The sequence below is a fragment of the Camelus dromedarius genome, chromosome 16 (genome assembly GCF_036321535.1).
Source record: "Camelus dromedarius isolate mCamDro1 chromosome 16, mCamDro1.pat, whole genome shotgun sequence".
In the NCBI taxonomy this organism is placed as follows: Eukaryota; Metazoa; Chordata; class Mammalia; order Artiodactyla; family Camelidae; genus Camelus; species Camelus dromedarius.
Window position 1 is genome coordinate 43,267,147 of NC_087451.1, and position 23,319 is coordinate 43,290,465.

General features: G+C 49.9%; 1 protein-coding gene across 1 annotated transcript; it reads right to left on the bottom strand.

Annotated features, from left to right (window-relative positions):
• Window positions 1–13,644: 13,644 nt before the first annotated feature.
• SOST (sclerostin) lies at window positions 13,645–16,931 on the bottom strand. The gene is made up of 2 exons (XM_031469764.2): window positions 16,687–16,931; window positions 13,645–14,067 (listed from the first exon to the last, which is right to left on the bottom strand). The coding sequence occupies exons 1-2, from the start codon at window positions 16,901–16,903 to the stop codon at window positions 13,646–13,648; spliced, it is 639 nt and encodes a 212-aa protein (XP_031325624.2). The 5' UTR covers window positions 16,904–16,931; the 3' UTR covers window position 13,645.
• Window positions 16,932–23,319: the final 6,388 nt, after the last annotated feature.

Sequence of the window (23,319 nt, forward strand, 5' to 3'; positions counted from 1 at the left end):
CTAGAAAGCAATTAGGCAGTATATGTCAGGAGCTGCAGAAATGTCCCTCTTCTGGAAAAATAAATAATCCTAAATACAGAAAAGTCTATGTGGGCATCTATCAATGTCCAAGGCGGGTGTAACCACCTGCCTTGCATCCTCTGTGTCCTCTGAGTGGAGGACCCTGAACATAATCAGCCTCTCTGGTTACAATAGATTCTCACTGTATCACTCTAATGATTTATGATATTAAAAGACTCCCTCTCTCCAGTAGGGATGAGGACAGAGAGGGGAAAGAAGCTGATGGGGCCAAAGAACCCTGTCCACCATATTTAGAAGAATGAAAGTATTATAAACCATCATTTAGAACATTTAGATGTTCTAAATGCCTGCTTGCACAGTCAAAGGCATGACCTAGAGTAGCATCCAAGGGCTGAGCCTGGTGGGGAAGGTACTCTAGGCAAAAAGGCATCAGATCTGAGGCTAGATGCCTACCCAGCCTGAGAAGGTAGTCCAACAACCAGTTCTAGAGAAGCATTCTGAATTATGTTTTTCTTTTTCAACTGGGTGTGGGCATGGCGGAGAGCTACTGTTGCAGGTCTAATGTTCTTAATGGGTCTAAAATTTAAACTTCGATTATTTTCAAATGCAGTTGCATGCTTAGTCCCAGAAAGCAACTGTGACAAGAGCAAAAGAGAACATTTGTCATTTGGCCTCGATCTTGTCTCCCACCCCTGGACAATCAGTACCACCAATGATGCCTTAGGAATTTGTACTTTTCTTGTGAGTTTCATGACAGGATTTCACTACATTATTGTCTGATAAGAGTATTAATCTGTTCAATGTAAACATTAAAATAGCTGGCAATCTTTATAACCCTTTTTTGGTATATCTTCCTTTTATAATATACTAGGAACCTCAAAAATGGATGGGAATTCAGGTTTTTCCAGTCTTTGAAACTGCATTCTCTAAGTTGTCAGTTCTGAGGGGTAAGTGTGATGTACAAAGTGGGAGACAAAGCAAAAAGTCTGGAGCAGAGAGAATTTGGGAAGAGGTCAGGGAGTAAGGGACTAAATTGACAGGGCAGGGATTTAGGGATTGAACAGGGCTGCGGTCATTGAGTGGGAGCCTGGCCCCAGGATAGGGCATAGTGGCTAATGGGTGGGTCAGAGGCCAACAGCCAATACTCAAGGAAACCATAGCCCATCATCCCAGGGTCCTGGGCAGCCATTAGGAATAATGGTTATGAAGATTCTGTAGCAACATGGGAAATGCTTATGATATGCAAATTACATAACTTTATGGACCTGCAACACACACACACATACACAGCAAGACTAGAAGGAATTGCCCGTAAATGCAAGCTGTGCTTGTTTTGATTGGGAGGGATGGGATTGTGGGTGAGTTTATTTGCTCTGTATCTTAAATAAAATAACAGCCCAGGTCAGGTTGGGAGATAACTCAGGAGCCAGCCTCTCATCCAGCAGCCCCCGGCCCCCTGGGAGAAGCGGGGCAGGGCCAAATTCCCACCTCCTGGCCGAGAAGGTCTGAGAGGGCTGAGATCTCCCTCTCCTGGGGCCCTGAGCCACATTTCTTGAAGGACCAGGCAGGGATTGGGGGCAGATGTTGAAGCTGGCAAGACCCAGCTGTGTGGGAGCCAGCGTGCTGTGGCTCCTGTCCTGGTGCCAACACCTTCACTGACAATCTGAAATAGCCTTGCTGATTGCCCCCACCCCACTCCAAACACAGGCCCACCTCCCTATCCAGCTGGGCCCAAGATGGTTCCAGGACACCATCTTCCTCACTGATGTGTTAGAGAAAGAATCTGCTTCCTGTTCCAGCTCCTTGGGAGATCCGCATGGGAGGTCCTCAGAGCTTGGGCTGCTGTGGCACATGCTCTGAGCCCCCACCCACGGGCCTGAGCCCATCCACCATCCATTCAGCTTTTCCCAGCTGGTGCCTTCACTAGGCTTCTCGGTAGTTCCAAGAAGGCAAGATATTCCTGGGGCAAGGTGTTGCTGGGCTTCTGTGCCCAGGCCAGATGCCCACAGGACTCCACATGTAAACTCTATACTTGTCCCCACTGCCTTCTCCCTGGCACCACCACCCAACCCTGTCTTTAACCCTTTAGGAAATGTGGAAACTTTTAAATCCCGTAGTGTGGGCTTCAGGGCTTTCAATGAAATCAGAATATGATCTATAGGGACTTAAACATATTTTAAAGTAACTATTGTTAATAAACTATGTAGAAGTCATTTATTTTTCAGTTAGAAGATGCAGAACTTTCCTCTATAAGAGAATCAGACTTAAACTGTGAAAAAACAAAGTTCAGCTCGGTCAGAGTCAACCTCATGTGGTGGGACTGCTGGCCTCAGCATCCCTCATGGTGTTTGCTACAAAATACAGGTTCCTGGGCCCAGCTCCAGAGCTGCCCAGTCAGAACTCAGGGAGGTGAGGACTGGGAACCTGAATTTTGAACAAGCTCCCTGGGTCATTCTGAAGCACAGCAAACCAAACCAGGGGTTGAGTGGCCTCCAAGCTGGGGAACCAGGTTCCCTCCATGAAGCACCCCCACCCCATGCTGGGCACCGGCCAGCATTGCAGACTCCCTGTTCCTTAGTTACTCTGTGACCTGGGGATGAGGAAGACACAGCAGGCAACAGGAACAGCAAAGCAGGTTTCTACCAAATCCTCTGGGAGCCTAGGAGAGCAGGACTCTCAGGGAGAAAGGACTTCTCAGGGAACTTCAGACCCTGAAGTCGAAGCAGAGTTGACCAGTTAAAGAAGGGAGCAACGGCATTGCAAATCAAGGACACAGCATGGGTGGGGGAACGATGGAGAAGTATAAATAGTTTAAGACCAGGGCATGGGCGGGGATGGAGGAGAGGAGGCTGGGGAGATGAGGGGCAGGTCCTTGTGCTGGTCGGTATCACGTCAACTTGGTTAATCTGGGAATACACTTCCCAGAATCCCTTTCGCCATATGGATCTTGGGCAGAGTTGGTCAAAAGAGGAACTTCCGCAGGATTTGGAAAAGAAAAGTGAAGCCACACTGACTGTCAGCACTGTGACTGTCAGCAACCATGAGGGACAGAGGCAGAGGTGTCCTGCCCATCCCAGCTGGTCCTCCTGCTCCTCTGTTCCCTGTCCTGCCTGCTGGCCTTGTTGGGCAACAGCTCCCACAGATGTATCCACAAGCTCCCTTCACAGCCCCCTTGGGGCAGCTGGATATGCTTGGCTTCTCAAATTTCCCTGCAAGCTCTGACTTGTCACTCATGGCAAGACTGGTGAGTGGTACTTTGTCTGATGGTCCAAATCCCCTTGCAGAACATCAGTTCCCCAGCTCCTTCCACTTTAGGGTCAAGTCAAAGGCCTGTAACAAATCCCTTCTTCCCATATACATTGCTTCCTGGGCTGGATCCTGATCAACACAGTCTTTACCACGAGTCCCTTTTTAAGAGCAAGAAAACCTTCCATAAGCATCTCCCCCAACACACACATGTGCACGCACACATGTGGGGCTCACCTGGGGTAGACCTCTTAATATCCAGGCCTGGAGCAGGAACAGACCCCCTCACTCTCAAGGGTTAAGAGAACTGTGCCTTCTTTCAGGCCACCTGCCAGAAGGAGGGGGAGTTCTTGTCTCGAAGTTCTGGGGGGCTGTCCCATGGTTTGTCCTTCTGGAATGCAGCCATGCCTACTTGAAGATAAGACCAAACAACAGGATGCCTGGGGTTCCTCCTTTTCCAGAGGTCTCAAAACTCCAATCCTGGGAGGTCAGATCCTCCCAGCTGTCTCCCCAGGCAAAATTGGGTCAATCTATAGCCTTCGAGTTTGGCTGCTCCTGCTCGTCCAAGTCACAGAATTTTCAAACTGGGGGTCTTCTCTGCAGCTCTAAGCAGGACAGCCAGCCTCTGTCCTTATGATGCCTCCTCCAGTCTAACAGAGAAAACAGATGGTAAATTGGTGATGAAAGGGCGCTGTACCAAGGGCAATAGAAGGGAAACTGTGATCAGCCATGAGAATGTCAGGGGTGAGGTCCTAACCCAGGCTGGGAAGCTCTGAGGAGGCTTCCAGGAGGAAGTGATATGAGCTGAGGCAAGAGTAGCAGGTGATGCAGAAAAGCTGGGACTGGCTGCTTAAAGGCCAGAGGTGTGTGAGAGCGTGGGTCTTGCGGAAGTTGAGAGGTGCCCAGTAAGGCACTTGGGAGGTTGCCAGGTCGTGGAAAGTGAAGAAGCTGGAGCTGGGAGGTCTGATGAGGTCTGGCCCCGGGGCCTGGTTGAGGTAAGGGCTCACCATCCTGAGGCCACAGTGCAAAGCCCAGGACGTGCAGGATTAGAGAAGCCGGGAGAAACTTGGAGATGGGGACAGGAGAGGAGGCAGCTGAACCAAGGGGTAGTGCGGGAGAGAAACAAATGGATCCAAGGGACATTAGGCAGACAGAAGAAGATAGGGGGAGGATATAGCTCAAGTGGTAGAGCACATGCTTAATGTGCATCCTCGGTTCAATCCCCAATACCTCCATTAGAAAAATAATTCAATAAATAAGCCTAATTACCTCCCCTACAAAAAACTAGAAGAAGAAGGTAGAAACCACATGCAAGGTGATGGTGGTCAGTGGGTTGGATGTAGGGAATGAAGGGGCAGTGTGGTCACGGGCATCCCTGGTATCTGGCTGTAGCCCCCGAGAGGCTGGAGGTAACCAGCTGGTCAGCCGAGCAGAAGCTGCACTGTGAATGAGCCCCACCCTGACTTCAGAGTGTGCGCCTGGGTCTCCCCAGACAGCATGAAAGGACCAGGAGACTGTGAAATGGATTCTATGCATGGTATTAGCAAAATGAAGTCTAATGAAGGTGTGAGTACTGAGGGTAAAATATAAATGACAGCTACAATGGTTGTGTGCTGGCAGCCCCCTTGCCCCTAGCCTGGTTCTCTCATTCACAAACATTTACTGCTATGTGCATGGTCTCAGCACCGGGCACAGGGCGAGGAAGAGGCCAACTCAGCCCCTGCCTCATAGAGCTTACGACTGGGCAGCAGAAGCAGACATGATGCGACGCTAATGCAAAATGGCAAATCGTGACAAGGGGAAGAGAATAGCAGGGTCCTCTTTCAGATGGGAGGTCAGGGAAGCCTCGGAGGAGGTGACAGTTGAGCTGAGATTGGAGGGCAGAGAATTCAGGAAGAGCATTCCAGGCTGAGCGGATGGCATTTCCATAAGCTCCGAGCTTCTTCGGTGATTTCTGCTTTCGAGGAACTAAGAGAGGTAGCGTGGGTGGAAGCGGGAGCCATGGCCGGGTGGGGATGAGGGACACCGGCAGCAGACGAGGCTGGAGAGGAGGTGGGGGCTGGCTGTGCAGAAATTGCAATATTTCCGTAAAGTCCAGACCAAATGATTTCTCCGGGCCTTTGTTATCCCTAAGGTTTCAATGACATGTTAAAGAGCCATCCTGACTCTGACTCTGTCGGTCATAAAAGGCTCAAGAATCTGTTTCTATCTCCAACTCTTCTTTTAAGAAGAGGGCACCCAGGCTCTCATGGAACAGGTGACCTCGAAGATGCCCCTTGGTACACAGCAAACTGTCCCGCAACATTTTTAGAAAATGTTCTCTTTTAGATCCAACTCCTCTTAGCCAAGTTGACCAGAGAAAAATAAGTCCCTACAAATAGCGATCACCAGCCAGAAAGGAGAGTCATTATCTTAAATTGAGGCTGGTTTCTAAGAAAAAAAGAAAAGGGGGGAAAAAAACCCAAATGCCACTGGGCCGAAACCTCACCCCAACCCACCCCAGCGCATGCATGGGGACGGTGGCTCCAACACTCTCCTTGCAAGTCCGGCGCTCAACTCGGGCCTCTGTGTGAAGGGAAGGAAACAGGCAAAGGAAGGAAGGCCAGAGATTAGAGATGCTGACAGATGTAAATAGTCTCAGAGGAGCCACGCTGTCCCGGCGGCTCCTCCCCAGGGAGTCTTTTGTACCAGGGAATCTGGTTGCCTGAACGAAAAATGATATCATTTATTTCTTTAGTCAGAGCTGAGCTGTTTTCTTCAGACATAGAAATAACCTCACACCACAACACCAAATTGTCAGTCAAGTGATAGAGGTATCTGTAATTTGCACGCTTGATAATGTCCTGGGTAAACAACCATGGACTTGGTTTCTTGGGAGGGGCCCCACTGCCCCCAACAACATTGCAAAACTCCAAAAGGACTTGAATGAAAGAAATGCTTTGGGGAAGCTTGTCCCAGAACTCTTGCCTGCTGCGGAGCTGGAAGGAAGCTGGACTTTTCATGCCTGCGGCTCAAATTATGCCCTTTAGCCCACACACCCATTAATTCAACAAATAATTATTGAGCACTGACTCTGGCCAAGCCTGTGCAAAGGCACTGAGGCTACAAATGTGCACAGGCTGGGGCCCTGCCCTCAAAAGACTCACAGTCCAAAGGGGAGGCAGCCAAGTTCAGCCCATGTGATGCCCTATAATGCAGTACGTACGTCACACAATGGTCTGTCTCCACAGATGAGGCAGCATTTGAGGTGAGACTTGAAGATGAAAAGGACTTTCCAGACCAGAGAAGTGCAAGGACAGGATCCTAGGCAGACTTAGCAGCATGTGTGAAAGTGCAGAGGTTTGGAACTATCTGGACTGTTTGGAAGTTAAAAGAAATACAATATTGCAAGGAATAAAGTATTAAGGAGGCCAGTGGTCCAATGTGTGGCTGGACAGGTAGGCAGAAACCGGATCATGTCCTCGTAAGCTAAGGAGTTTAGAGTTTATCCTATAGGTAATAGGGAGCCATGGAGGAATTCTGAGCAGGGAAGCAATGTGATTAGATTGTTGTTTTAGAACCCTCACTCTTTTCAGTCTTGAAAAAACTCTACTATATGTTATATCAGGAAAACAATGCAGGCAACTTCATTATAGCCTTGCTTGTGAAAACATTGGAAACAAAATAAATGTCCACTAGTAGAAAAATGGATAAACAAGCAGTGATACAGTCATAATATGTCATAGGGTGCAGTAGTTAAAATTGATCCAACATGGCCAGAACTTAAAAGCAAAAATGTTTTTCTAATTTGAATTTTATCTCTTAAAAGAAAGGGAGAAAGGTCCATCTGGTAGTGGCGTAGAGGATGGAAGGAGGGAGAGTGAGAGAAGGGATCCCAAACTGACCTCTTTGCCTCCACACATGTCGTCCTGGATAAACGAGAGTTGGAGACAGATCTTGCGGCGGGGAGGGTGCCCGGGGGCAATACACACAGAAAACACCCCACCTTCCTGGGCAGCCTTTGGCCTCTGGGCAGAGCTGAGGGGCAATACTGGGCTCTTGTCTAGTGTCCCTGGAAGACGAGGGGCTCTGTCTTGTCCAGAACTGGCCGTTGTTGTGACCCGAGGTGTCTGCTAGGTCTCGGCATCATTCTTTGTCCTCAGATGTCAGTACTGTTCTTGGACATCTGCTAACCAAGGGGCAGAAACAGGATGAGAATGATCTTATACAGTTCAGAGAAGTAAGAATGAATCTCACCAGAAGGAATTCATTTCTAGACTCCTACTTATCCTTCATATGTCCATCTCTTGATCCAGGGTCTCAGCCGAATAGAACAAACACGCATATTTCAACATACATGTATACGTCCGGGCTAGAGCCACGGCAGGAAAAGAACAATCAACACGTTCACGTTTGCCCTTGCCTGAACCCAGCTAATCCTTGCTTCCATCTCAGGCTGGATTTTGTGGGCTTCCAGTAAAGGAAAACTGCAGACTTTTCTAGGATGATATGTGAATTTCATAACATACGTGTCTCCTAGAAGGAAGACATCTGCCCAATACTCACAACCTTAAGCAAACCTATCACGCGCTTTAAGAAAAAAGGCATGCATCACTACATGATTAATAATAGGCAGATTATTCTTCTCTGGGGGCCACTTCGACTTTAACATACAGAGATAGGAAAACATACAAAGATAGACTCTCTCTTACACACACACACACATACATCCACACTATAATTATAATTACCATGCTGTCTTCCAGATCAGAGGTTAGTAGCCTTGGCAAGGAGACACCTGAAAGGCACCCAACGCAATTAATGGTGTCCCTTCCCACCCCCTCCCTCCCTGCACGGCCTTTGCACTTGCTGTTCCCCTCCAGGCACAGGCAACCCCTGGTCCTTGTGCAGCTTACTCCCTCACTGCATTTAGGTTTTATCTCAGATGCCACCTCCTCAGAGAGCCCTGGCTTGGCCACCCCCATGGGTCTGCCTGCTCACAGAACTTTTCACTCCTGGGCACTATGCTATTGCATTTCCTTGTTCTCTAACATCCATCTCCCCACCGGCACCAGACTGTGAGCTTCATGAGGCTCCATGATGGCGACCACGTGCCTGGAGCCTCGGGTGGTACTTGGCAAGCAGCTCAGTCAATTATAGTGGAATGAATGAATGATTATTCCTCGTGTCCTCTCCCTGTTCATCTCCTTTCTCCTACTTCCTCTCCTGCCCCATCTCTCCTGCCTCTGCCTTCAAACTGCTGGCAGGACCAGCCCTCAGGGAGTTGGCAGGCAAGTGAGGTTCGTGATCTGCGCTCCTCCTTTTCCACCTCCCTTTCCCACACTTCCTCATGGGAACCCATCTCCCACCTGCAGCTGCCCACTGCCAGCTTTGGGTTTCTTGGTGGGCAGGACCCAAGCTCCAGCAGCCTAGATGATTGGAGGGAGACTGGGAACCAGGTCAGAGGGAGGTCATAAGAAAGGCAAGACTTAGTCTCCAAAGCCAGGCTGGTAGAGAGCAGAATGCCATTTGGGGTACCCTTTGGCACCTGTGACCCAAATCCTTGCCTCTCCTGTGGGAGTCAATGCCACCCTTATGGGGACTCAGCTCCTCCCTCCTTGCCAGTGGATGCTTCCTCTCTCCTGCTGCGATTGACTTTATCTACTCCCATCCCACCCCACTCTACTTCCTGGCTTCTGCTTCCTTGTGTAATAACCGTAGATAGAGAGAGCCCGCTGTATGCCAGGTCCCATGCCAGCATTGCCCCACCCCCCCTGGTTTGGGCCCCCCTTGCTCCCTTTCCTTCTACTGCCTTTCCTCTCTGCCCCTTTGAGGGGCAACCTTCAAAGCTCAGCTGGACCCCACCCCTGCCTTGTTTCCTGAAGCTCCCCCCAATCCCCTCCTGTCTCTACCACTCTGGTGACAAATGGTCACATGATCCACAGTGGTACCTAGCGCCCTCATTTTCCACTGGACGCCCAGCAAGATTATAAACTGCTTGAGGGTAGGGGCTGTGTCTTATCTTCAGAAACATAATAGAAAAGGATCCAAGCCAACAGCCTCTTTGCACAGAAGTCAGATATTCCCCTCCCTCCTCCCACTGTCATCCATACATCCTAGTCCATCCCATCTACCTAATCTCATGAGGGAAGAAATCCTAAATAAATTGAACAACAACTACGCAACCACAATGCATATGAGGTGCCTACTGCATGCTGGGTACTGGGAATGCCCTGGTGAGCAGCGCCAGACCAGAGTCCCTGCATGCAAGGAGCACCCCAGACAAAGGGACCGGTATTTGGAAATGAGTAACTGGGCCCCAGCCATTCCACAGAAAGTTGCATCTCTTAATAGCAGGGAGATCATATAGTTTATTGCCCAAACCAGGACATTTTTGAGAGTAAAAATAGGAGCTGTTAATAATTACACTGAGTCAATAGATGCTCTGGACAAACCGGGTGCATGGTCTCATTAATTAAGAGCCACAGTCCCCCTGCCTCCTGCTCCTCTAGCCACAAAAGGAACTTTGGCTACTGGTCAAATCTGCCAGAGATCTGAGCCTTGGTCTGACCTTGGATAAGGGAGAAGACAGAGGATGCACTCCAGGAATGGGCAGGGGAGGGGAGGGCAGGAAGGACTGTGCAGGCCCCAGAGCTAGAATCGGTGATCAGGAACTAGGGCAGGTCTGTGTCTGAGATCGGGGGAGGCAGGCGGGTGTGGGACGCAGCACCAGCCTCCAGCCGCTGTGTCTCTGAGCTCGGCTCACATGCAGGTGGCTTTTGCAGGCTCTCCGCCCTCCCCATCTGCCCAAGTCCTGCCTGCTTCAAGGAAAATGGGGACATTGGGGTTCCTGTGGCTTCTTGGAGTTTCTTTTACTCTACCTCCTTACACAAAGGTGGCCTGGTTTGTACTTGCATTATAGGCTGAGCCCCATGGAGTGTGTGTGTGTGTGTGTGTGCGTGTGTTTGAGACAGAGAGACCTATTTCCCTCTGTCCCTCTGTCTGTCTGACTTTCAGACTATTAATACAAGCCCCACGTCTGGCTGCACCCCCAGACCATATGCTCCTGCAGCAGAACGCTGCCCCTCCCAGCTGAGCCTGTCTGTTCCGTTTCTGATCGGCGCCAGGCTCATAGACCCCATGTAGGTAGAATATAACTTTCCATAAATAACCTGTAGCCCGACCTACAATTTAGCCTTTGGGTTTTTTCCCCTCTCATGGTAATGAGATTATAACCTGGGCTCATCGCTCCTGGATCTCCGGGTCCCAGAAGCAGACCCTAGGTGCATCTCAGTGTTGGGGCATTGGTTTGAATTCCTGGTCCCCCGACACTGCCTCACACATGGTGAAGACTCAGTACACACTGAGGAATTGTCTCCTCTGCTCACGAACCTTCAGCCTCAGTGTCTTGTCTTGGGCTGTGTCTTCTTCCTAGGATGTTCATGCTCCCTTCTCCACCTGGCAACCCTCTAAGCAGCATCCATCTCCGTGAAACCCTCCCTAAGCTTGATCCCTCATCCCCACCACAGAGTAAATTACTGCTGTCTTGGTCCAGGTAACACTTTGTCCAGAACAATGTGACCTGATTATTTGCCCATGTGCCCACCAGGCTCTGAGCAGCTTGAGTGAGTGCCAGGCTGGGGAACTGAGCCCATGTCTGGCAGTAGGCAAAACATTTAACCCCTTGGTGCCAGATTCAAACACAAACCTGGCTCCAGAGCCCTTGTCCCACCCCTGTGCCGCACTACCTCTGGGGACTGGACGATGTATCCATTTCTTACCTGCTCTCCAGTTCTGGGCTCTGGGACACCCCTCACGAGGCATGGATTCCCTGTAGGGTCTCACTGAGGCCAACTCTGGGTCTGGAGGCAGCAACACTGACATTTATCAAAGACTTGTTGACGATGATAATGAATTTAGGAGGGCTCATTGGGAATTAAAGGGAACAGTCATGGGGAGGAACTCAGCTTACTTTGGGGGATGGGCTGGGCTTTATTCAAAGCTTTGCAATTGGTCATCCAGCACTATCACGTGAGGCAAGACTTTTCAGAGAAGTACAAGACAGGATCCCTGCTTGTGAAGCTTACATTTTCACTGGGGAGGCATAAAGTTCAAGTTTGGGAAAATGATTGACTGAGCTCCTGTGAGCTGGTGCTAAGGTGTCTTTAAGGTGGCTTTGTGTCTACCCCAGTACTGAGCACAGCTCTGGGAGACGGGCGACCTATGAATGAATGTCGAATGGAAGACAGAGCATCAGGAACCAAAGGAGTGGCATGGATAAAGGGGTGGGACGTCTAGGGAGAGAGGGATCAGTGGGGATTGGAACATCTCTAGAAGGTTCAGGGAAGAGGTGACAGGGAATATGAACCCCAAAGAAAGAGCAGGAATTGTTGTAGGTGGTAAGCTAAGGAGGCAGGGATGGGGCAGCCTGTGGCCACTGGGGAGTCATAAGGAAATTTGGTAGAATGGGGGATGGGAATCAGCTTGACTTGTCAGACTGAGAAGCCTGAACTTGATCTGGGGCAAGAAGGAGCTATTGAGGGATTTTGAGCAAGGGTGTGACATGATGAGAACAGTGTTTTTGGAAGACAGTGTGGAGGGCAGGCTGCTAAAGGGAGACCAGGCTGAGGTTAGTACAATGGCAGGGGGGAAGGTTTGGAAAGGAAGGGACGAACATGACCTTTCAAAGGAAGGACAGAATTGCTACCAGGGCCACCATAACGCAGTCAAAGTTACCTCCAACAAGTAAGCCCTAGAGACCAAGAGAAGGATATTAAGGTGGACAGAAATGACCAAGTGTGGTTGATGAAATGAGACCACATCCTCTCCGTAATAATTCATTGTCTTTATTAACAATGCCTCTGGATTCTGAAAGAACAGACTGATATTTCATAAAGCAATATTAACATTGTCACTCTCTACCAGAAAAACTTTTGCATAAATAACTTAAGTGAGAAAATAAATATGTAACTTTTTTTCCCCAAAAACTGCTACTTTCATTCTTTTGGACAAATCCCACATGAAAAGATTGCAAAACCAACCATGCTTTCACCATGGCATGTACTTCTGTTTAAAAAAAATTTTTTTAAACAATTAAAAACTGCACAGAAAGTAAGTGGTGCCTGGAAATGATTTTCCAAGAGATTTTTGGATGGCAGCTAGGAAGCTTTGCAGTTTCTCAGCATATATACAGCACTTGTCATTTCTTCCCCAATAATATTATTTTAATGTAAGATATGCCATCACACATAACAGCAGTGAGAAGCTCTTTTCCAGACAGAAATGTTTCTGTGAGTGGTAGGCAGGAGGGACCTGCTGGTCTCTGAACGGGTGGTGGCCACTCCCTTGGGCCGGCAAGCCCAATGTTCTGGGACCTCGAGCTTCTCTGCAAAAAGTGACCTTAAAATATGGCCCTGGTTTGGGGGAGGGGGCACTGCTTTTTGGGAATAAGGTGGTGACTTCTGTCCCTCCCACTACCCTTGGGACCTTCTTCTCTACCCCAGCTGACAGTGCTGTTTCTGCATCCTTTGAGATGGAAGAAGGGAGGTCACCAAACATCTGGGGAGGCCAGGCTGGGACACACCACAGCTTCTTCCACAAGTTTGTCAGCCATAAATAGATTCTTCTTTTTTCCTGCTTTTCATCTTTGGCTGTCAGATCAGAGGATTACAACGCCAAATTCTGGAAGCCACCACATCAGTGATTCAATCCAAACTCTCTCTCTCCTCTGCCCATTCAAAGGGCTCCTGAGTCCTTGGAATCACGTGGCATTAGATTCCTCCAGATGCTAATCCCACCCCCATCTCCATTTTTCAAAGAGGAAATCGAGGTCCAGAAAGAGAAGCGTGTAATCTGAGGTCACCCAGCACGTAGTGGCAGAGTTAGGACTAGAAACCCTATCTGTGGCCCCCAGACCTGTGTTCTTGGCACAACACGGCACTAACGGCGTTCTGACGGGCAAAGAGATAGGGGGAGGCGGCGGAGAGGAGTTTATCGAACTTACTTATCAGTCCCTGGAATTTTCTCAATCCCCACTGCTCCCTTAAAACCCCACGGCGGTGAAACGCTTCCTTTTCTGCCTCCTCTGAAGTGGGACCAGCAAAGGTAGGCGGCCCCGGTAGGCGGGGCTGCGGGGCTGCGGGGCTCAGTGTCTGTGACTCTCAGCTCCCTCCCCTGCCCCGGGGACGCCCTCGACGGGCGGGAAGAGAGGTCTTTGCGGACACCCGGGATCCACAGGGTCTGGCTCCCTCCTACCGCAGCCAGGAAGGTCTCAGCCCCTGGCCCTAGGTTGCAGGCATTTAAAATGAAACACAAACGATCGAACCGCGGGCAGGGGGCGGAATCCTGGGGCGCCTGGGTGGGTGGGGGGCGCCCACGGCGGGGGCGGGTCGGGCGCGCTCTAATAGGCGTTCTCCAGCTCGGCCCCGTTGGCTTTGGTGCTCCGAGCGCGGGGCCGCGGCTTCCGGCCCTTCTGCGGCCGCGCGGCCTCGGGCCCGAAGTCCTTGAGCTCGGACTGGTTGTGGAAGCGAGTGAGGCGCTTGCACTTGCACGAGGCCACCAGGCGCACCTTGCGCGCGCGCGGCGCCGCGCCGCCGGGACACAGCAGCTGCACCCGCTGCGCGCGGTAGCGATCGGGGATGCAGCGGAAGTCGGGCCCGCTCGGGCGCCACCACTTGCCGCGGCCGATGGCGTTGGGCAGCAGGCGCGCCGGGCCGCACTGGCCCGAGCACACCAGCTCGGTGACCGGCTTGGCGCTGCGGCACGGCCCGTCCGTCACGTGGCGGGTGAAGTGCAGCTCGCGGCAGCTGTACTCGGAGGCGTCTGCGGAGAGAGGCGCGCGTGAGGGCGGCCACCCAGCCAGTCCCCCTCCAAACCACCCCCGCATTTTCCAATCCTGCCTCTCCCTAGCCTATGAGGATCTATTACGGGAAGGGCCCAGGTGTCCTGGACCTGGTGAAAAGATCACTGGCCTATCCTCTCCCCGTAGAACTTTGGAGCCAAGTGACTGCTTTCAGTTTAAATATCAGCTCCATCACTGTGTGACCTTTGGCAAGTTACTTAACCTCTCTGTGCTTCCTATCTGCAAAGTGGGTTGTCTTGAGGATTCAGTGAGTAAACCCATTACATATATAATGCAGAGGACACCAGCAGGCACTTAGTAAAAGCTGGACACGTGGGCTGTTAATGATGTTATTATTAGTCTTCTCTTTGCCAGGCTTAAGTCCTATCTGGCCGCAGCAGGGTAGGTACTAGGCACACACTCTAAATGCCTTTGCCTTTTCCCAAATTCCTTTTCCAGCCTATTGGGAAGGGTAAGGCGGGGTGGAGAAAAGAGTAGGGGTTAATTGAAGGTAATAAATCAGGGCAGCTCCTGAGGAGGGGAGGGCTGGAAGGGGAAGAGGCTGAAGTCTTTAGACTTGAAAGGAGCCGAAGGCAGCATGTCCAGCCCCCTGGTTATCGCTGTGGATACTGAGGCCAAGAGAGGGAAAAGTTCTTGCTCAAAAGGCAGAGCTGGTCTCCTGAGTCTGCTCCTCCCGGGCTCCAGCCCTCTCGGCTCCCACAAGGGTGGAAGCTGTGTGCCCCAGCACTGTGGGAGGCTGGGCTAGGGGTGAGGGTGGGGGGCTGCTTTTTACTACAGTTACTTTCCTATCAGAGGGGGACCAAGCTCTGACTGAAAATCTACAGCTTCAGCTACCACAAACAGTTATTAAGCATCTGCTGTGTACCAGGCACTCTGCTGGGTACTTCTCTTCCTGTGGCACAGGCGGCACAGGCTTGCTCCCTGGGTAGGGGGAGCTGGGTAAGGTCTGGCGTGGAAGACACCTCAATTATGTCTCCTACCGTGGGCTTTAAACAGCTGGTCCTCACCTGAGCACTTGTCCACCCCCAAGGGTCTCATAGGGACAGTTCTAATGTGACATGAAGGGCTGAAAAATAGTCCTAAGACTAAAACCTGAGAGGAGGCAGAGAAAGCCAGGCCCCCACCCCTTGCAGACCAAGCAGAGCAGGAGAGATGTGGGAGTTGCCTTCCTCCCACGACTGGCCTTCTGGTTTCTGGGCTGGTTTGGCATCCTCACCCTTGCTCCCAGGCCACAAGGGTAGTGTGTGGGGGCGGCCTTTTTGCCCAGGAAAGGAGGCTTTGAGGCTTTCCAAGAATAGTAGCCGTAGGTCAGGCACTTCTTCTGTAAAGGGCAACTTTGTTTTGAGCACGTGGCTTCCTCTGGGACTGTGGCTCGCATGGGAGCCCGGGGAGGTGGACGTCTTGTACTTGGGTCCCCAACAGCCCTTCGCTTGCGCTTAGTTGACCCTCTCTGGGCTGGAGTAGGGGAAAGGCACTCCTGCCCTCCGGATGTGAAGACTCATGGTCCCGCCAGCCTTCTCTGGGGGTGCCCTTTGCAGAGCCCCCATTCCCAGATGGATGTAAAGCAGAGTAGGATGGGATGCAGGAGCCTGGGCAGTGGGCTCATCCCCCACCTGGACAATGGCCAGAGGGCCTCACTCTGAAGTGTCATTCCAGCCCCCGCCCCCACCCATTCCTGCCAGCTGCAGAGACAGCTGTGCACACTGCCCCCCAGGCTTCTCTGTGCAGACCTGACCAGGAACCCAGGTGTGCCTTCCACTGGGGCCACTGCCTGCATGCTAGGATCAGGCTCCCACCCCAGGAAGGAGGCAAAGCTGGGCCTGGGGGTGGGGATTCAGGACAGATGGTGCCGCCTGCACCCATGCCCTGCACAGAGGATGCTGCCTCCCCTCCAGGACCTGGACCCAGCTGCTACCAGGTCAGAAGCTAAAACTACCTGCAGTTCCCATTCCTTCCAAGTGTCAGCTTGCTGGGTAGATCATGGGTAGTGGGAACTGAAGGGGTGCATCTCAGGTATCCGTTTCCCACTGCTTTGCAGGCGTTTGCTCTGGCTTTCGTCCCCAAACCCCCGACAAGGGCTATCTTGTAATTGGATCAAACTGGGTTGAAATCTCAGCTCTCTCCTCACTAACTGGTGACTTAATCTCTGAAGCCTCCGTTTCTTCACCTTCAACTTGGGAGTTCCCTGGGGGATGGTTCAGGCACAGCCGAGGTGGCGTCTGCATCCAGCAGGTGCTCATAGATGTGAGACTCCTTGCCCTGTCCCTCCCCAGTGCTGTCAGCAGCAGGACTCGGCTCCTCTATTCTCAGGAGGGGATTCTTTGAAATCTCCTTTCTGAGCCCCTAAGCCTGACCCACTCTCACCACCTCAGCCTCCTTCCTGCTCCAGGCTCTCACTGCTGGCCCCCCTACCAACCTCACGCCCTTGCACTTGACTTCCAAGGCTACACTGGCATGCCATCAGTCCCCTGCCTCCACTGGTGCTGGCGGCAGCTGACAGTCTACCCCAGTCTTCAAAACCTCCCAAAGAGAACCCTCCCAGGCCCCTTATGCTAAAAATGCTCTCCTCCACCTCCTACCTTTGGTCTCAAAGGGGTGGTGGGGAGGCCTCCCTCCATTCTCCGCCCGGTTCATGGTCTTGTTGTTCAGATCTGGTGGAGGCTCAGGGTACTCGCCCAGCTCAGGAATGATTTCCGTGGCGTCGTTCTTGAAGGCCTGCCACCCCTGGCCCTCGACCACGCGGAAGGCTGCATGCATCAGCAGGCAGACGAGACACAGGGCAAGAGAGAGCTGCATGGTGCCAGCCGGAGGAGGGCACCCGGCTTTCCAGTAGCACAGGCTCCGGTCCCCAGCCCGGACACGTTGGCCCTTTTAAAGCCCCCTCTGCCTCATGCCAGCCAATGAGGACGGGCTGGGGCAGGGCTGGTCCCATGCTTCCCTCGGCCCAGGGGGAGGGAACGGGGTGTGCTCAGATCAAGCCCTCCCCAAAGACTTCTCGAGCTCAGAAATCTCCCAAATTGCGGCTGGTGCTCCCAGGTGACCCACAGCCAGGGGGGCGTGTGAGGCGAGCCTGCACTCAGCGCCTCCCACTTCTAGGCGGCTGGGGTTTTCAGATATCAAAATGAGCTCCAGCTCCTAATCTCTACCTCCCTGGGCCCTTCCGGCTTTCTCAAAACAAACTTGGGACCAGCTTAACGAAGGGAATTGCAGCTCTGAGTCCTCCACGGGTCTGAGCCCAGCTGATCCCGTTTCTTGGGTCAAGTTTATTTGTCACCCCACCCCCGAAAATGGTCCTCGGGTGTCTATTTGGCCCCCATAGACCCAGGCCAAGGCAGAAGGATGCTTTTTAAGAAATACCATTGGTCCCAACTTTGTGAGGCTCAGCATCCATGATTCTAACTGAGAAAGCCCTCTCGGCATCCTCTGGAAGAGAAGAGAGGAAACTGGAGGGCCGCAGTGAGGGTGCCCACTTGGCCAGGGGGGCAGGGACGCTGGTTTCAAGGCCAGGATGAGACGTCAACAGGCCCTGGTGATGGAGACAAGGAGGAAACCTCAGCTCATGATCCTTGGGGATCCTGCACTTGGTGACAGGCACTTCTTGGCAGGCTGATCTGCCAAAGGCAGTTATTTCCGGGGCCAGGCTGTGGGTAGGAGCAGAGAGCACAAAATCCCTTTTCTTAGCAAAAGTGAAAGCCAGCATTTTTAGTGCTGACATTTTTTTTTCTTGTCTCTCAGCCCATTATATTTTTCAAAACGAGCTTCAAGTCCTATATGGCAAGTCCTATATGGAAAATATATTGGTGCATAGCATGGGGTGCATTCTGTGAAGCCATCCCAGGTCCAGCTAGCCACAAAGAAACCAAAAGGAATTGCTACCTCTGCCCTGGAGAAGAATGAGGGGCCTCAGAGGGGTAGAGGCGTGGGGGAAGAAGTTTCACACCTGAGGTGCAGGAAAAGAAAGGAGGGCCAGCGGAAGCTTTCACTGCAGACAGATTGTTTGAGGAGCCGCACCCGTTCCTAGCCCCGAAGGAGGCTGGGAAGAGGGCTGTGGCCCAGGTCCCCTTGGTATTTTCACTGGGCAATGAATCAGCCCAACCCACCGGCAGAGCCTCTGCAAAGCCTCTGCCACCTGCCTTGACTTGTAAGTCGCTGTGTCCATCTGCGGCCGTCTGTCCCTTCTTCCCATCATCCATCACTCGACACATGAATGCAGCTGCTCTGACAGTTTTACAAGCCAGACAGAAGCCCCTGCAGGAAGGGCCCTCTCTGATACCTGCTTCCTAAGTCAGTTTCCTTCAGGGCAGACGAAAACAGCTGTGGCCATTGTTGGGGGTGATCTATCTCTCCCCACAGAGCTGGCGGTGTTGTGAGAAGCCCTCTGAGCCCCCTCCCCATGTCTGTGACCCTCTGGCCTCTTTTTCCTTTGCTCTGGAATGTGGACTGTTAACCCTGTTGTGGCCGGACAACTGTCTTTTTGCCCTGGACTTCGGAGAGGGCAGTTCTGATGCCTGGATGCCTTGAGCTGGCGGGATTGATGCTAGAGCGCCCCCTGCTGTTTGGACCTGCCTCCCATCCACAGGAAACCAAGACCATGGGGACCATCCTTGGAACAATTATGTCACCTGCTGGAGACAGAAGGAAGAGGCAGCGACCAGAGAATGGCGAGGCTCAGGATTTGTTACTTTATTTGAAACTGAAGTAATGTTTGGGGTGGGGGGAAGAATCCAGTGGACTTGACCCTCCAAATTATTTCCATTCTTTTGAATTACTCTCTGCCAAGGTATAACCTGTGCTTTTGATAGAAGGGCTCAGAGACAACCTGCTATGATGCCACCTGCTTTTTCACTCAAAACTAATTCATTCAAACTTATATTTGTTTAGTCCACAAACTTGTCATTGTTCAGAGCCAGACAATACTCTCTGGAGTTAAACCCCTGGGGTTTAGCTGATTTCTGTTGTGGGTAGTTTAGGTTATTTCTCGTGCACCCCATGCTCAGTAGGGATGCCATGAGCATCTTTGGAAAAAGTCATTTTTCAAATTAAACTTTTTATTTTGGGGCCATTGTAAATTCACATGCACTTATAAGAAATAATACAGAGAAAATTCCCTGTTCCCTTTGCCCAGTTTCTCTGAATGGTAACACCTTGCAGAAACCAAAATACTGGCATTGACTGTCTTATTCAGATTTTCCGGTTTTATTTGTATGTGTGTGTTTAGCTTTATGTAACTTTATCACACATGTTGGTTCAAATAACCACTATCACTGCCAAGACAAAGAACCCATCTATGCCTTCAAAGATCCCTCTCCTTGCCCTTTTATAATCATGCCCTCCTTCTTCAGTCCTAACCTATGATACCGCTAATCTGTTCTCGATTTCTATAATTTTGTCATTTTAACATTTTGTCATTTTGTCATTTTTATATAACTATGTCATATAAATGGAATCCATCAGGATGTAACCTTTTGGGACTGGCTTTTTTCACTCAGCATAATTCCCTGAGATTCATCTGAGTTGTTGCAGGAATCCACAATTTGTTCCTTTTTGTTGCTGAGTAGTATTCCACAAAGTAATTTTTTTTTTCTTTTTAACTTAAGGGTTATTTCAGAAGTGAATGCTGGGTCTGAGAAGGTGAACAGTTTGCTATGTACTGCAGGTCCCCAGGCCCATCAGTGACAAACAAGTGAGCACGTGCCTGAGTTTGCTAAAGCTGCTGAAACAAAGTCCCACAGACTGCGTGAATTAAACAACAGAAATTTTTTGTCTCGTGGTTCTGGAGGCTGAAGTCAGAGATCAAAGTGTTGGCAGGGTTGGTACCTTCCGACACCTGTGAGGATGAGTCTGTGCCTCTCCCCTAGCTTCTGGGGGCTTGCTGGCAATCTTTGGCATTCCTTGGTTTGCAGAAGCGTCATGCCAACCTCTGCCTTCATCTTTACACAGTGTTCTCCCTGTGTGCGCATCTATGTCCTAATTCCCCCTTTTTATAAGGACACCAGTCATTTTGGATTATCGCCCACCCTGATGACATCATCTCAACTAATTACATCTGCAATGGCTTTACTTCCAAATACGGTCACATTCTGAGGTACTTGGATTCAACATGCGAATTTTGGAGGGACCCAGTTCAACCCATGACAGCATGTGTCTCCACAAGGCTGCCAACCCTGAGGCTATTAAATTTTTTTTTTAGCTGAATTTAGTGATTTAGTAGTTGAAAGTAAACTTCTAGCCAGGCTGTTTTTCTACATGATGATTGACTGGTTTTTGTTTCTACCAAGCTGCCTGTTCATAAGTCCACTTGTCAAACATTTAATGAAGCAAAGTCTCCTACCAGGCACAATGTAATGATATATGCTCCCCATCCGGGAGCTCTGGTACCAGGGGAGGAAGAAATTCTTCACCCAAATGACTCCAATACCAGGTAGAAAGAGATTGGTGCCACAAAGAAAAGGTTCAGATATATTCTTTTAAAAGGACAAAGTATTATGGGCCTTTAGAGAACAATGTCTTCCCCTTGGGGTGGATCTGGGATCCTCACAGGAAGACATGGCATTTGGACCAGACTCTGAGGGACAGGCCAAATTTGGAAAGCGAGTGATGCTCCTCTGACTCCTCAGATTGTAGAATATTTGATCTGAAAGGAACCTCAAAGGTAACTTAATTTCACTCTCTATTTGGTTCCCATGCCCTCTGTTTCTAATTCGTGGAAACTGAGGATTCTTATTGGCTGCATTTTTAAATAGATTTTGCTGCCACAGGTCAGTGGTCACAATGGAGGATCTGGATCTGGAGGGCGAGCAGTTTATAGGCAGTTGCCTGCACTGAGGGAGGTCCGAGTCACCATGTCTTTATTCACAGAGTCTCAGCACAGGTGGAAATCTACAGGGACCGCCCCCAAAGAGCTTGCATCACTCACCCTCCTGCTTAGAATAGGTAAATGTCTCCTCCAGCCTTAACAGGATAAAATCTCTGCTTCCTTCTGCCTGGTGGACCAGGCATTTTAAGGGGGGCACTTACTCATCCCCAGAACCTCCCCATCCTTCAGGACAGCCTCTTGTTAAAACCCTTGTTAAAAATGGTAAAGAAAACTTTATTTAAGTGGGTACCATTGTGATAAGTAGAGAGGGCACTGCAACGCGGTTGTGTTGTAAGGGAGAAAGATTGGGCTCAACTCTGACTACAAGGAAAATAGGAATTTATAGCCAAGCAGCAGGGTGGGGTCAGTGGATGGAAAATCACTAAGAGGAAACATCAGGGATTAGGGTGATTCTGGCTAATGGGACCTAACAGGATTCTTGCTGAAGGCAGGCCAGGATGGTCAGACATCACCTGGGGGATGGTGGGGGGTGCGGAACCCGATTAGTGCTTGAGGATGATCAGGTATGGAGGATGGGGGTTCTGGCTAAAGTGACTTGGCGGGATTCTTGCTAAAACTGGACAATAGAGAGACAAACATGGAAGTCTAAAAGTCAAGGTGCAGCTGAAAAAGAGCTCAGAGGAGCCTGACTAAAGTCGACCAGAGAAGACGGTCACCCTGTGTGTTCAGAGACATCTCCCCCTGCAAAACCGAGCTGCACCCACTCTACACTTCCCTCCTCCTCTCTCTCCCCTCCCCACTCCTCAGGATGGCCGCCCAGGTTCTCTGGGCACCAGGAACGTTGAACTGGAAGGTCCTCTAGTTTGTGGGTTTTCAAACTAGGTCTCTCAAATCCCAGATTTCCGCAGAGATGTCTTACAGTTAAAAAAATAGGTACATTTCAATTATTTTTAAGTATAATAACAAAACATAATAAAAACACACACATCACCTAAATGTAGTCTACATCTGCTTTGAATGAACCAGGAATGACCCACTCGTGGTGTTGCCTTCAAATTAACTCACTTTGGTATAGTCTTCAGAAATGGAATCTGTGCATTTGAACTTCACATAAATGGGTCATCAATTCAGAAAGCCACAGCTCAGAGGCTGTCTTTTTAAAAATTAGGCTTGGGTATGTCCACACCCACAAAATTACACAAGGGAGCACAGGACACCCGCCCTTCGTTAGCTCTGGACCACTGCAGTGGACTGGTAGAAATTAACTGGATACAAAGCTGGTAAAACACTGCAATTACCATTCACAAGTCTCATTTTATACTTGGTGCTCATTAAAACAGCCTGCACCTTTACATTAAGAATATACAGAAATCACAATGCATTTACACATAATAGAATAGCTGTTAAAATAAATAGGACTATAAGAAATGACGGGTGTCTTGTTAAGCAAAAAAAGCAAAGTGCAGAACATTTTCCATTTATGGGGGAAAGGATATCTCTACATACACACACGTATCCATATATGTGCACTGACATACACATGGCACTTTTCTAGAAGGATGTACTTAGTAGTGGCTCCCCCTGGGGGAGAGGCATTGAAGACTCACTTTTTGTTCTAAGCCTTTTGTATTGTTTGGATTTATTACTGTGTATATAGAGTAGTACCTTTTAAAATAAAATGTTTTTTAAGTTACACTCAAAAACCAGTTTTACACATCAATGCTGTGCCTTAAGATTTTGTGTAAAAATATAAAGATTATGTTGCCCAAGAAGTTTGACAAATACTGAGCTAGTCTAATTGTCTCCTGCTGCAGACAGGGAACTGGAGACCAGAGAGGCTCTTTCTGTCTGGAGAAAAGGTACCCAGACTTGTCTAGGTTTTTTATTTAGAGGGAAAAAAAGACAATGCTTACCCTAAAGGAGTGAGGGCTAATGGAGGAATTTATAAGACATCTGGGAGCAGGGGATGCTTTGAGACTGCTTCTTTGCAGAATCATTCAAATCCTAAAATGCCACCCAATCATCTTCATGTGAGGCCACCCCGAGACTATCATCCCTGTCCCTTCCTTCCTAGGAACATAAGTCTTACCTCCCTCATTTGGTATGGGCCAATCTAATCAAGAAAAGTCTAGCCAATTATACTGCAATAAAGCTGAAATTTTTAAAAAATCAAATAAATGAAAAGATTATTCCTAACAAAGACAATTTCTGGCATTGGAGAGATGTTCAACAAATATTTACTACATAAATATAATCACCACAGAAATTATAACTAGCTCTGGAGGCCTACTTTTTAAACGATGACTATTTTTAAAATTTAGAAAAAGCAAACATAAAAGCCAAGCATAAACACATAAAAGAAAATCAGCTATGATAAGAAGGACAAAAAAGGCCA

Coding starts and splice junctions, on each gene's coding strand:
- SOST (XM_031469764.2), bottom strand. CDS start 16,903: ATGCAGCTCTCTCTTGCCCTGTGTCTCGTCTGCCTGCTGATGCATGCA. Junction 14,068..16,686: donor CCACCCCTTTGAGACCAAAG/GTAGGAGGTGGA, acceptor CTCTCTCCGCAG/ACGCCTCCGAGTACAGCTGC.